At 46.4% G+C, this 13,894-nt stretch overlaps 1 protein-coding gene across 1 annotated transcript in view; it reads right to left on the bottom strand.

Annotated features, from left to right (window-relative positions):
• Window positions 1-13,674, bottom strand: part of Slc27a2 (solute carrier family 27 member 2) — a 36,785-nt gene extending 23,111 nt beyond the window's left edge. Inside the window, exons 1-2 of the mRNA XM_038329606.1 lie at window positions 13,041-13,674; window positions 1,136-1,345 (exon numbers count right to left, since the gene is read on the bottom strand). Of these exons, the coding sequence (XP_038185534.1) occupies window positions 1,136-1,345; window positions 13,041-13,518 (688 nt within the window). The 5' untranslated portion in view covers window positions 13,519-13,674. The remainder of the gene's footprint in view (window positions 1-1,135; window positions 1,346-13,040) is intronic.
• Between the last annotated feature and the right edge of the window lie 220 nt (window positions 13,675-13,894).

A 13,894-nucleotide genomic window follows, 5' to 3' on the forward strand; every position in this document is an offset into this window, starting at 1 on the left:
TGTTTAAAGGTAATATTCAGTTACAATAAGATGACCGTGTGAAGGGTTACCCACATTCACGTTAAACGGGGGCCTAGCAACTGCAATCTGTCAGATGGCTCCTGAGGGCCTGTTGGAGCAAACTACAGAGATCCTGTGGACTGGTGTTGACATAACAGGCTCAACAGAACCTTCAACCTTAACCTTTCACTAATTATAAGGAGAGTATATACATGACTCCTAATTTAATTTCCTCACAATAATAACAATGATCATCACTGTCAACATGAGGGGCTGGCTTCCTGCCTTCTTTTCCACATATCCCGTTGGCTTCAGCTTATTACATTTTGGTAACACTTTCCCTGGCTTTTGCAAGGCTGACTCTGAATATTTATTACATTAGGCAGGGGGTGTTACCACCTTAATTGTATGAGCCTGGAGCTAAGTGAGTCTTGACACTCTCCTTCTTGTCCTGGGAAGTCCTTCATGTCTTTATAAGTTTCTGAGTCTACGAAACGGGCAGGAGGGAGCTGAAAGAGTAATGTCTTTGGGTCCCTTGAAGGATGCTGGTTATTGTGACACAGGGCATTGTTTGTTCTAAGTAGCAGTTACTGAAATGCTTCTTCCACAGTTCGTAATATGCTAGCGCACAGTGAAGGCATCCTACACTTGATGACATATCGTGTTTTAGGCTGTGTGCTAGGCCACTCTACATCAATACTGTATGGGAAAAAAATCAGTCCAAGCGTTTATATAAATGTCACCCCATAGTTGTCCTCTGGTATGTCCCATTTATATAAACTACATATTACAGATGGACTCTAGATATAAACGGGTCAAAATACAATGAACATTAAAAATTTCTAACAGCCCACTCAGGATCAAATTTTATCCACCATGTCAAGTACTGTTTTAGTTATTCGTTAACTATTTATATGTTTTTATAGCAACTGAGTAGGTGTGTGTAGAGCTGGGAAAAAGGAAATGAGATCATGTGTGATAAAATAAGATCAGTTTTCATGGGTAAAGATAGAAATCCCCTAAAGTATTAGTTATTTGATACGTTTTGCTAGGGAAAACAGAATATTTAAAAGGCCGCGTCAGCAGTTAGCTCTTCCAAGACAAGCCTGTGTCTTGGCAGTCCTCTCTTACTTACCTGTGGTACCCGAAGTATAGATGTACACCGCAGGTGTGGCAAATGTGACTTCAGACCTCCATGACTCTGGGGTAGGTTCTGCCGACACTCCATCCACTTTGTCCAGGAAGGTGTCCACGCCATTCGTGTCGGAAGTTCTGCTTACATACAAGACGGACACGCCATCCTTTTTCAGGGTTGGCAGAACCTCCTCAACGGCTTCTTGTAGCTCTTAAGTTAGTGGGAAAATTCCAAGAAGACTACATTAGCTGATGAAGCATGTATTGATTGTCTAAACCTGATGATACTTTCCATCAACCTATGTTTTGTTACAGGTATGGGTACAAGTGATACTTACGATGTTTTTTTAAGACAGCGTCTTACTATGTAGTCATGGCTGTCTTGGAACTTGCTATGTAGATCAGGTTGGCCTCAAACTCACAGAGATCCGCCTGCTTCTGCTCCCCGGTAGTGAGATTAAAGGTGTGTACTACCATGCCTCCCTCGTAATGAATTTTAGAATGGAATCTGATGTGTTTGAAAACACACACACACACACACACACACACACACACACACACACACACACACACGATCCCAATGTCTGATAGAACAAAGGTTGAGTCTGTGGTTTCATAAGCATAGCAGATGGTTGGTGGAAGACGTCACAGAAATGAGCATTGGGAAAAACCAAACAGTAAGTGTGTATCACCAACATGTAAATACAGTGTAACAGGCATTTCCAGAACATGCCCACACATTAAAGGTCGTTATTGTTGTAAAGTCTGTGTCAGTCATGCAAGTATACAGGTGCCACAAAAAAAATTATTTTTTCATAGATAAGGTAAAAAAAAACAAGCTCTGACTTAATATGCAATCCTTATTTCATACCTGTTATTTTGATTTTCTGCCCTTAATCCATAAAATGAAACCTCTAGTAAGCTTACCTAACCTGTCTTGAGTTGTAATAACTGAAGTAAATATATTACTTAAAACAGATTTACTTGCCATTATTTTATACATATGGGTGTTTTGCTTGCATGTGTGCAGATGTACCACATGCACGCCGGCTGTCTGTAGAGGCTAGAAGAGAGAATTGTATTCTGTGTATACTGGCATTACCAGCAAGTGCCTCCTGACCAGTTTCCTCACTGTCGGTCTCTCTCTGCTTCCAGCGTCATCTACCTCACTACTGGTCACTGTCCAGTGCCCCCCATTCATGGTTGTTTAGGGGCTGCACACCCCTTAGCATGGAATCCACTCTCCTCATTGGGAGGTCCTCAGGGTTCTCACAGTGCCATCCCTGCCAGCCTTTCTGAAGTCATCTCGGACTGCCTGCCTTCTACCCTTTTCCTCTACCCATTCTGACCCATGTGAAACCCCCGTTAAACGTGCTGCATTGCAAACCCTTTGCCCAGACCATCCGGCCTGTGTAGAATGGCCTTTCATCCCTAGTCACCCAGGAAAATCCAGGTCTTCCTTTAAGACAGCCCCGAGGTACGTTTTTCTGCCACCTGTGCTGCTCGACAACTGGCTGCTCTCTTCCCTGGCTCCCACCCAGGTCTGAGCATACTTGCCCCAGGATGTTTAGTACACAGTGTGACAAGATTCAAGTGTAGTCAACCATGAAATCCTTGAGATTAAGGGATCATAATTCAGTGTGGAAGATTAGGGACAAGCTGAAACTGCTTACTTAAAAGGACTGGCAACCTGGAATACTCTGAGTGGCTACGCCTTTAATATGACGGAACGAAATGACTTCTTCATGATTCTTCTCGTTGACAGAAGAGGTAGCTACTGCTCCCACCCAATGATTTATGGAGGTGCCACCTTGAGGTTTTAGGGTCTTGTTTTCCCTACTAGAGACACCCCTCCCCACACTGGTCCAAACTAAAGACTGAAATAAAGAATTCTGGGTGTGAGTGTTGTCTGTTAGTTATGTAGTTGATGTGACAACCAACCAGGACACATTAACTCAAATAATTCTCTTTGTCATAGTCTTAGTTCCTCTGCACTGAGAAGCTGAAGTTGGTGTAGGAGTTGCTTTTGGGCGCTGTACCTGTGGGTGACCAGGGAACATAGCCTGGATAGAGGGAGAGGAGGAACCAGTACAGTCACAGGAGTGGCTTCCCAAGCAGGTCCTTATCTGAGCCTAGAATGGGCCTTTGGGGTTGTCTCAAATTAAGGGAGCTGACGCCTGCCTTGGAGCTTGCCCATCAGACAGTCAGATGGGCCCACTCACTGTATGCATGCAACAGGGGGAGGGGGAGATGTGGCAATTAACTCTCTTTAGCTAAAGCAAGCCCTGGAAAGGGTCTCAGCTGAAAGCTCCTGGCAGATGAGGACGGTGCACCTGAGGCCCAAAGGAGGCATCAGGTGGCACAACTCAGCATTGGCTGTCCCTGTTATCCTTAGGCAGACAAGTTTTACAGTTCTCTTTTGTTTACATTTTTGTAAGATATACATTACATTGATTTGATTTCACAAACCCTGCGATGCAGGACCCACACCAGCAACCCCATTTGTACAAAGGGCCAGGGGCACACAAAATAAAAACAATTAACACCAGGTACCAGGAATTCCAATTTCTTTGCATTTGCCATTGTGGCTTAAGTTTTGACAAAGTGCCTTTGCCTTGTAGAAGAGGGTGCCCTCTCGACTTCTCTGTGTGTGCTAAGGTGTGCGGGCTTCTGATATGAGTAAAAAGGCGATCGCTGTGCATCTTGGCGGAGAGCACAGCTCAAGCTTCACTGAAAGCTAGGGAAGGGGGAGATGAGCCCGAAGGCTGTGGACCAGATCCATCAGCTCCTCTTTGGACTAGGTTTACATTGTAGAGGGAAATGCACTCCCAGAGAAAGCAGTATACACAAGGGTGGGGGGAAATCCAGTGTTGGGCTAGAGAGATGGGTATATGGTTAAGGGTGCTTGCTGAGTTAGTGTGAAGACTGGAGGGTGGATCCCAGCACCCACATAAAAGCCATTCACTACTAACCCTCGAGCTTCTGGGACAGGGTTGGGAGTGGAGACAGGAGCCTCTGGCTTGCTGGCTGCCAGCCAATGAGTTCCCAGTTTAAACTGCCCCAAAGGAGCAAGGCAGAGTGACAGAGTGACCGAGGTGAGCAGCTAATACCACACAGCACATACACACAGAGGCAGGGAGGGGTGGAGGGACAGAGAAGAGAGAGAGAGAAGAATATCAAGTGATTTCAACATCTTCAGAGAAAAGTTTTAAAAACCACATGGAGGCAGAGGCAGGTAGATCTCTCCGAGTTTGAGGCCAGCCAGGGATGTATAGCAAGACCCCCATCTCAAAAACAAAACAAAACAGAACAAAAAAGCCAAAGCCAAAACCAAACCAAACCAAACCAAACCCAAAACAAAACATAACAAAACAACAATAAAAAACCAAGTTGTACATCAGTTCCCACCAACTTCCCCTTCTTTTGGAGAGTGAAAGAAGAGAATCATCTGACTAAACATGCCTGTTCCTGGAAAGCAGAAAGAAACGAGGGTGAGGAACTCAACCTTCCTTACCCGGTGTCAGTGTGCTACAGCTAAATCTGAAGCTTCCCAATAGGAATCAGATATCCACTCTGGTGGCCTGATGTGCCACTAGCATGGCTGGCTGAAGAGGTGTCTGACTCAGTTAGGTAACACATCCCAGAGATGCTTACAGAAAAAGCCACTGAAAGAGTGTCAGGACCATGGTGTGTGGATGAGTACGGGCTGGCCGGGTGGGCAGCTCAGGATGATAGCTTATGCCTTTCCTTCAAAACAAAACAAAACAAAACAAAACAAAACAAAACAAAACAAAACAAAGCAGAAACATTTCAAAGTGGTGCTAATAGCGACCCTGGAGACACTGTGGCTATAGCTCTTCAAACGCAGGTGGGTAAGCCTGATCCTGGCATCTCTAACAGTGGTTTGGAGTAGCAGCAATCACACATGGTCAGTTGTGCAACGTGCTGCGTATTAGAACTCTTCCAGCAGAGACACCCTCACTTTCCTCCCTACACAAAGCAAATCACCCTAGGTAAAGAGATGTTTCCTTAACGTTACAAATTCTAACAGGAGCAAAGAAAACAGAAGACCGTACTCCATCTCACATTTGTGCAATTAAATAAATTTGCTTGAGCTCATTCTTCATTCCCTCAATTAAAGCTATTGTTCTTCGTCATGTACCCACGTCAAGGGTACTTCCTGTTATGAGATGGCCAGGTCACACCAGGCATTATGTAATTACTATATGGACATAAGCAACCATATCACTTATCTATCAAGCATCTGCTTTTGTATTTATCAGACTTCTGGGCAGGTCTTTCAAACACTGGCTGAGCAGAAAGATATCAACCCTTCTCCTTCAGATGTAATAATACTAACGGCCGATTTAGGGATCGCTCTGTTTTATTTTTTATTTTATTTTTTTTTTTTATTTTTTGAGACAGGGTTTCTCTGTGGCTTTGGAGCCTGTCCTGGAACTAGCTCTTGTAGACCAGGCTGGCCTCGAACTCACAGAGATCCACCTGCCTCTGCCTCCCGAGTGCTGGGATTAAAGGCGTCTGCCACCACCGCCCGGCTGGATCGCTCTGTTTTAACATCGCTTCCCTCCTCTTGCTTCTCAAGGAAATGAACTGCAATCCTGTATATGCTGGAAACACACAAGTTCGTTGTGGAAGGAAGCTACACAACCCCTCCCCCCAAACTTTAATTCTGAGAGAAGAAATCTGTTTGAGAACATCTTCAAGTTAGTTCTCCATTCAGACCCTGCGCTACTGAGCTAAGAGTCTCATTTTCTGAAGATAGTGCTCACTGGGTGTCTGAGTTTAGATCACTCACTGTACAGGGTCCTCCCTCCATAATCCCATGCGCATATGCCGGTGTGGTCCCAGTCCATTTCAGGCTCATCACCTGTTCCCTCTTTGCCCTGAAACTCAGAGAGGGCCCCTGGATTACTGGCAGAGGGGCGGGGTAGACTGGGTTGTTAGCAGAACCTTGGGGAGGGAAGCCTATGAGGCTGTGCCTGGAGTGATTGGGTTGGAAGAGCTTTTTTTCACATTTGATTGTGCATCAGGGTGGTTTTGATTGTGCTTTTCACATTTGATTGTGCTGCACCACCTTTCATGCTTTCACACTCAACTCAGTGATTCTCAAGCCGCAGGAAAGAAAGCCTGTTAGAGCTCACAGCATGGTGCTGCTCTTCAAGTCAACAGGGACCTGTCGAACGCTCCGTCTCGCTCAGGCTTCATTTAAAGACGCACAAGCAAATCTCATCCTCGAGACAAAGTGCACTGAAGCAATTTAAGATACTGCATGGGCTCCGGGCTTGAGTGCAGACTAGTAAACGACCTATTCCCACACAAGGGAGGCCACGGACACCGACTGTGACTGGGTTCTCCGAGTCTATTGTCTCTACATTTAAAAAGTTTTCAATAATCAGTCGAAATTGATCGTTAATAAAGTCTATCTCGCTTTTGTTCTTTCACAGGAAAACTACTGAGTGAAGCATCTTGCACTGTGGACCAAATCAAAATTGCCTCTGGTCCTCCTCTTTCCCAGAATGCCCTTCCCACTGCGCTTGTCTGGCTCCATTGTCATTCCTCCTCAGAGGCACTCCATAGTTCTCCCAAAAGACTCACAAATTCTCCCGAGGACCACAGGCTTTGTGGACATGGCTTAGTTCCTTCCCAGGACTGTAAGATTATCGAACTAGTAACGACATCTCCTTAAGCCCCGCCCAACCATGCAGCAGAAGTGACGCGGTGTGCATTACCCTTAGCCCCAGCACTAGTTTTGCCTACCTATTTCCCTTTCGTTTTGAAGCAGGGTCTCACCCTACCCAGTCTGACCTCAAACTCATTGCAATCCTTCTGCCTCAGCCTCCATAGTGCTGGGGTTACAGATGTGAGCCACTGTCTCCTGTCTAATACTACTTTCATGGTAAAATTCTCTTGTTTTACAAGCTCCAGTGATGACTATCTTTGAGAGCTGCTGGAAGCATTTTCATTAGTCACAGTTTTAAGGGAAATCCAGCTATTTTTTTTTTAGCTTAAAAACAGACGCACAGCCGGGCAGTGGTGGCGCACGCTTTTAATCCCAGCACTTGGAAGCAGAGGCCGGCGGATTTCTGTGAGTTCAAGGCTAGCCTGGTCTACAGAGCTAGTTCCAGGACAGGTTCCAAAACTACAGAGAAACCCTGTCTCGAAAAACCAAAAACTGACCAACCAACCAAACAACAACAAAACAGGTGAAAGGTAATCCGGATGAGTCAGTGGTCTCTCTGGACCTCAGTTTTACAACAGAGTTCTTTGAACTGTTCCTGCGTCCTTACAAAAACAGTTATTAGCGAGTAGAACTAAGTTAAGTTGAGCACAGGCAGTGTAGACCTAGCCGTGGAGCTAAGGATGTGCAGGCGGACAACTGGGTTCTCCTCCACACAGATAAACTAGTGTTACTAATTTACCTGGGGGTCAGGGAGAGAGGGAGGCAGGGAGAGGGAGGGATGGAGAGATACAGAGATTTCTTGTTCTCTCCATAGTTTGTGTGAGAGTTGTATGAAAAACAATTGGCCCAGAAAATTGTCTTCTGTCAGCTACAACAGCGATAGAGGTTTATATAGTTGTACCGTGTGGCTCGCAAGGTTATGTTCTGCCAAGGGGCTCCTGGAATGTACAACGTAGAGAAAACCCACATTCTCTCAGAGATAATTCAGACAAGGGTTCAGGAGCCTCGATTTTCTCCACATATAGAGAATGAGAGAACATGTAAAGAAGAAGTAGTTGGGAACTTTTTTTTTTTTTTTTTTTTTTTTTTTTTTTTTTTTTTTTTTTTTTTTGAGAATTGAGCCTGTTTAGCTTTAAGAGTCTCCAAAAGTCAAGCTGGCTGGGTTAATTCTCAAAACGAATGTTTTTTATGTACATGTCTTTGCTTCAGCTCCTCTGGAGCTGGAGTTGCAGATGGTTGTAAACTGCCATGTGGGTGCTGGGAACTGAACCTGGGCCCCCTGGAAAAGGAGCCAGTGCTCTTGACCACTGATCCATCTCTCCAGCCCATGTGCTTGTTCTTTGAAACCAAGAGTTCAAGAATGTTCATCAGCTTAAAAGCTGAGATTTAAAATACAGAATTAAATTCACCTCGCTGGGACCACACATAGTCCAAGTAAATCACTGGCAGAAAGAACACTGCAGGAAATATCACACGATACATGACTTCAAATTATACTGCAGAGCCATAGTGACACAGGTAGTGTGGCCCTGGCACAAAAACAGACATGCAGATCAACAGAACAGAACAGAGGACTCAAAAAATAAACTCACGTAGTTATGACCACCTAATATTTAACGAAGTTATTAAAATATGCTGGAAAAAGATAGTCTGTTCAACATGATGATGGCTGAAAAAAAAACAGATATCCATCTGCAGAAGAATGAAATTAGATCCACATCTCTAATCTTACACAAAAATCAATTCAAAGTGGACCAAAAGACCTTAATTTAAAGTCTGAAACCCTGAAGCTCTTGAAGAGAACTGCCGAATGACAAGAACTTTCTGAACAGGACTCAATGGCACTGAAGTCGTCTCAGGAATTAGCAAATGGAACGGTATGAAGTAGTTTTTGCACAGTAAAGAAAATCACGGCAGAGTGAACAGCAAAACAGGAGATAGTCCTTGCCCACTGCATTTCAGACACGAGGCTAATATCTAGAATAGACCAACAACTGTAAAACTGAGACACCCCAAAACTCTGTCAATCAACGAGGCAGGCTTCAAAAGAAAAAACACAATGGTCAATAAGAATTCCAAAAAGTGTGCAAGCAACAACCTACTCATCAGGGACATGCAAATTAAAATGACTTTGGAATTCTGTCTCATTCCAGTCAGACTGATCTTCATTCAGAAGTCAAGAATAAAGAAAGACGAAAGGAATACTTCTAGCGGCCTCTTTCCTCATATCCAAGAATGGTCTCAAGCGTTCAAGAAACTTCCCGACAGTAGGTGACACACCAATAACACAGATCACTGTTTATACGTTCTTCTGCGATGCTGGGTAAACAACCTGGTTGTGGAGCAGAGAAGTTGCCTCTTTCGGAAAAACCAGAAATTGTCGGGAGGGTCTTGGAAAGACCGTGTCCTTTCTGGACAGGATGTGGGGAAAGAGGAGCCCTTATTCACTGCTTCTGGGAATGAGCGCCAGTAAAGGCACTATGGAAGGCGGTGTGGAGTTTATGGAACTACTGTGTGACCCAGATGCAACCCCCCCCCCCCCGGGCATCTACTCATGAGCTTCCATGCTCGCTGCTAAATTATCCACCATAGCAAGGAACGGAGTCAGCCTAGGTGCCCATCGTTACGTGAGCAGGTAACGAAAACTTAGTCATACACAACAGTAAAGAAAACTGTACTCATGAAATTTGCAGGAGAAGGTATAGACCTGGAAAGTATTAAGTTAGATAACTCAGAAAGAGAAAAATCACACATTCTCTCTCACATCTGGATTCTAGCTTGTGTGTGTGTGTGTGTGTGTGTGTGTGTGTGTGTGCGTGTGTAACAGAAAGATCATGAGAGGAGGGAAAAGGTGGGAAGGTGGGGATAGGACACAAGAGGCAGGAAAGCAGAAAGACGACTAGGGGTGGGGGGTGAAAGGGGAGAAGGGGGCGTCAGAGAGATACTGCACAAGAGGGGAAGAGAACTACAATTTTTTTTTCCTAAGACAGAGTCTCATGACATAGTCCTAGCTGGACTGGAACTTGCTATGTAGACCAGGTTAGCTTCAGACTCACAGAGGCCTCTGAGTGCTGGGATTAAAGGTGTGCACTGCCACACCCAGCATACGAAAATAAATTTTGAACAAAAAAGGCCAGAATTAAACTGAATATTATATGTGCTAATTAAACATTGAAACAAAATTAATTCACCTTTCTGTACAAAGTTCAGATTATTGATAGAATAAACAAGTGCCCTGGAAGTTGAAAAAAAAAAAAAAACCTGGGTGTGCCCCCAGCTCTCCGCTGTTGGCTATCCACAGAAGCCTAGGCAAGCGATGTCGTCCTCCGGGTTGGGCTTGTTTGGCTTTAAAACAAGTGGAACTCTGAGTCTCAGAAGCTCATCTTCAGGTCATCTGGGGCTGAGGTAGGGCTGGGCTGGTTCCATTAGGGTCCTACTGAATCAGAAGTTGGGGGTGAGATACTGGAATCTATCTTTTACAATGATAATTCTTGTACTTGCAAAAATTTCTTTTATAAATGTTTTGTGGGCATACACATACTAAAATGAAAGGATTACAGGATCTCTAAGGTCTTGTCCTCTCCCAGCAATTCTAAGAGACAGCCCAATCGACTTTTCCACTTGGGCACATCTACTCAGTATATGACTTTGGACTTTGGGACTCTCTCTGCAGAAATTGTTCCAGGCCAGAGTGTATGATGTACAAAGGTATCTATCTTCTGTTATTTGGTGAAAAAAATGTTTTTCAAGTACTGGCCTCTCTCAAAGGTTAGTTTACATATTTCCACATGGCCCAGCTACCAAACATGCAACTTTGGACTCTGCTTTTTGCTCACCCAGGAACTATTTTAGGTCAGAGCACAACTCGGTGTCACAAAGAAAGAAATCTCGGGTAAGGAAAAAGAGGAAATTTGGGTCTTAAGCTGTGTCTCATCTCAGTGCTAGTGAGGGTCTGAAGTCTGCTGGCAAGTTAGGCGCAAGACTGATTTGAATGTAGGACTTTCAGTATATTCTCTATGTAAACATGGTGACCCGTAGCAGGTCACTACTGTCTGCACAAGGCAGGAAATAGTGGCCCAGCATCCCTAATTGGAAAACTGAAGTGCTCTGGATCTTGGTTTTCTTGCGTGTGACCATGATCCCACAACACCTCAGCATGTAGCTTTATTTCCTGCAAGGCATTATTAAGCATAGTGTATAACATTACCTTCATGCTGAGGCAATATGGTGTCCAGGAAACAGCAGGAAACTCTTTGGACCTGGACTCTATCTTTAAGGTGGCCCATGATATATATGCAAATATTCCAAAATATGGAAAAGGTGAAATCTGGAATACTTCTGGTTCAGATCAGGGATAGTCAACCTATAAGCAGTTGTGTTTCTGACTATTGTAAAACCAAGCTCAGGTGGTCATGTAAATGTCAGTCTCTTTGTCAGTTAAACTCTAAGCTCTATGAAGTCTCCTGAACCGGGCAGCAGATGCTGAAGTGCTTGGGGTGGGGGTGGGATGGGGTGCAGTAAGCACAGGTTATGAATCCCTTTTCTCTAAGACAGTTGGCTGGCCTGAGCCTTGCAGTTACAGAGCAGTGAAGTCTTTAGAGATTGTTGGGGGCATATTTTAAAAGGTTAAGGCCAAGCGGCGGTGGCGCACGCCTTTAATCCCAGCACTCAGGAGGCAGAGGCAGGAGGATCTCTGTGAGTTCAAGGCCAGCCTGGTCTACAGAGCTAGCTACAGAGAAATCCTGTCTTGAAAAAACAATAAAAAAGAAAAAAGAAAAAAAGTTCAGCCCCCCTCCCATAATTTGTTACCTTTAACATCACCTCTCTGCCTTTGAAAATTTTGTATGAAGCCTCTGCTTTTTGTATTACATACTTTATGTCACATGTGACAGGCTTATGAACTTCCAGTTTTTTTAGAAGTAAACGGACATTTCAGTTTTGGGGGGCACTAGGCAAGCTGCTTGGCTTGCCTCAGTTTCCTGAGCTGTGACGGGAAGGGCAGAACAGATAGATTCTTAGCTCTTTGAAACTCTAACTCATGCATCCATACGGTAGATGACGGTGGACCTAGGTTAGAAATTTTGCCTCGGTTTCCTTACTCATACAACGGAGGCATGATTTTGAATTTACCAGAGTATTAAAACCACCTATTGCAGTGTTTGGCACAGATGGGATCCCAGAGAGCTGGAACTTCTAGATCCCTCCATCTGTACTGTCACTAATGTCTTCTTTAGCCTACTCTTGGTTAGGCATCTCCTTACTGAGAGAAGCAACCGCAGGCACCAGCGCGGAGACACAAGGGTGGCGTTCACAGACTAACTGTTGGGAGCTGTAACACAACAGCTCTGTGGGGGAGAGCAGGTTCTGGTCCTTTCTGGCCTGGGTATCACTTGGGCATGAAATTTTCATTTAAATCCTAAGCAGCCAACCAAATGAAGGGGGTCACCGTTTCACAGATGCAACGGGGCTCTGCAAGAGCGCAGCAGCAGAATTCCAGCCTTCTAGCTGGGCCTCTGGGCATGCTAACAGCGCTTAAGATCTTGAAGTAGCCTTGAAGACAGCTTCACAGCAGAGAGGAAATGTAAAGATGGAGACGGGAAATGGCTTTCCTCATGACGGAAAGTCTACCAAGGACTAGAGGCGGGACCCCAGCACTTCTCACCCAAGACCCTCTGAATTGTAATGGAAAATGTTCGAAGTACTTGATCAGAGGAATGAGTTTGGAGGTGAATCCCTCTGGTTTACCCCAAGTCTCCTGACACTGTGGGCGTGAATCTGAATCTCTGGGCTGTACTGGTCTCATCTATGTGTACCGTAATAACCTCTACGTGTTGTGAGGATTAAAAGCAACATTGAGCAAACACAGTGGCCCCCTGGGAAAATATTGGGGTTGGGGGAACTGCCTAGTGAGGAACATGAACACACATTTCTTCTTGTCTCTAAACAACACAGCATAAGGAGTGGCGTCGTACTCAACACTATGTTAGGTATTTTAAGTTAACTGGACCCCACGCAAGAGGACTGAAGTGCTTAGCACAGTGGCTTTATAGATAGGCCCCTTCACCTCTGGTGATTCTAAAGATTACCAACGAGCGCTGTTCATCTCGAATTGGCCTTTTGCCACAGTCTCCCACCACACTGCAGCCCCGCACCCAAGGCGCCCCCCCCCCCACCCCAGGGTTAGGGCCGGTGGTCTGCAGCTTACCTGGGGAGGCCAGCAGCACCTTCGCCCCGCAGCACTGGAAGCAGTGCAGCAGAGACTTGGAACGGATGTTATAGTTGAGGCACGCCATGGGACAGCCCAGTTTGAGCAGTCCCAGCCAGATCCACACGTAGGCCGGCTCATTGCTCATGAAGAGGGCCACGCACTCCCCCTGTCGCAGGCCGAGCTGGTCGTGCAGCGCCCGTGCCACTTGGTTGCTGCGCCGGTCCACCTGGGCGTAGGTGAGCGTCTCGTCGCGGAACAGCACGAAGGGCTTGTGCGGGGTCTGGCGAACTCGCTCCATGAAGACCCGGAGGAGGGTGCGCACCGGCCGCCGACCCCGGTAGCTGCGCACCTGCCGGGCCATGTTGGCCACGCGCAGGAAGTACCGCAAGTCCTGGATGAGGTAGGGGCAGCAGCAGGTGAGCAGCAGAGGCAGCAGCAGCAGCCCCGCCAGGACGGTGTAGAGTACCGGCAGCATGGTGGAGGCTGCGGGGTCCCCGGTCCCCAGCGGGGCCGAGGGAGCGCTCGGGGTGTGCAGCGCGGCGGCGGGCGGGCGAGGAGCGGAGTAAGAGCTGGCGACCGGGCTGGGCCGCGGGACGCGCTGCGACTGCGGGTGGCTGCTGGGCTGCAGGTGCCAGAGGCGTGCGTGGCGGTGCGGGCGGGACGGCCGTGGGTCCCGCCTCCTCGTGGGGCACCTCGTGCGCTCAGGGGTCCGCCCCTGTCAGCCTGGGTGGCCCAGGTCTCCGTAGCACTTGGGTTCAGCGTCCAGAGAGTCAGGTGAGATCCAGTTCTCGGCGAACGCTGCTAGGCGCAAACAGCCCACGTTGAAAAGATCGAGGGTGACGACTCAGACG

The sequence above is a fragment of the Arvicola amphibius genome, chromosome 5, assembly GCF_903992535.2.
Source record: "Arvicola amphibius chromosome 5, mArvAmp1.2, whole genome shotgun sequence".
Classification (NCBI taxonomy): Eukaryota; Metazoa; Chordata; class Mammalia; order Rodentia; family Cricetidae; genus Arvicola; species Arvicola amphibius.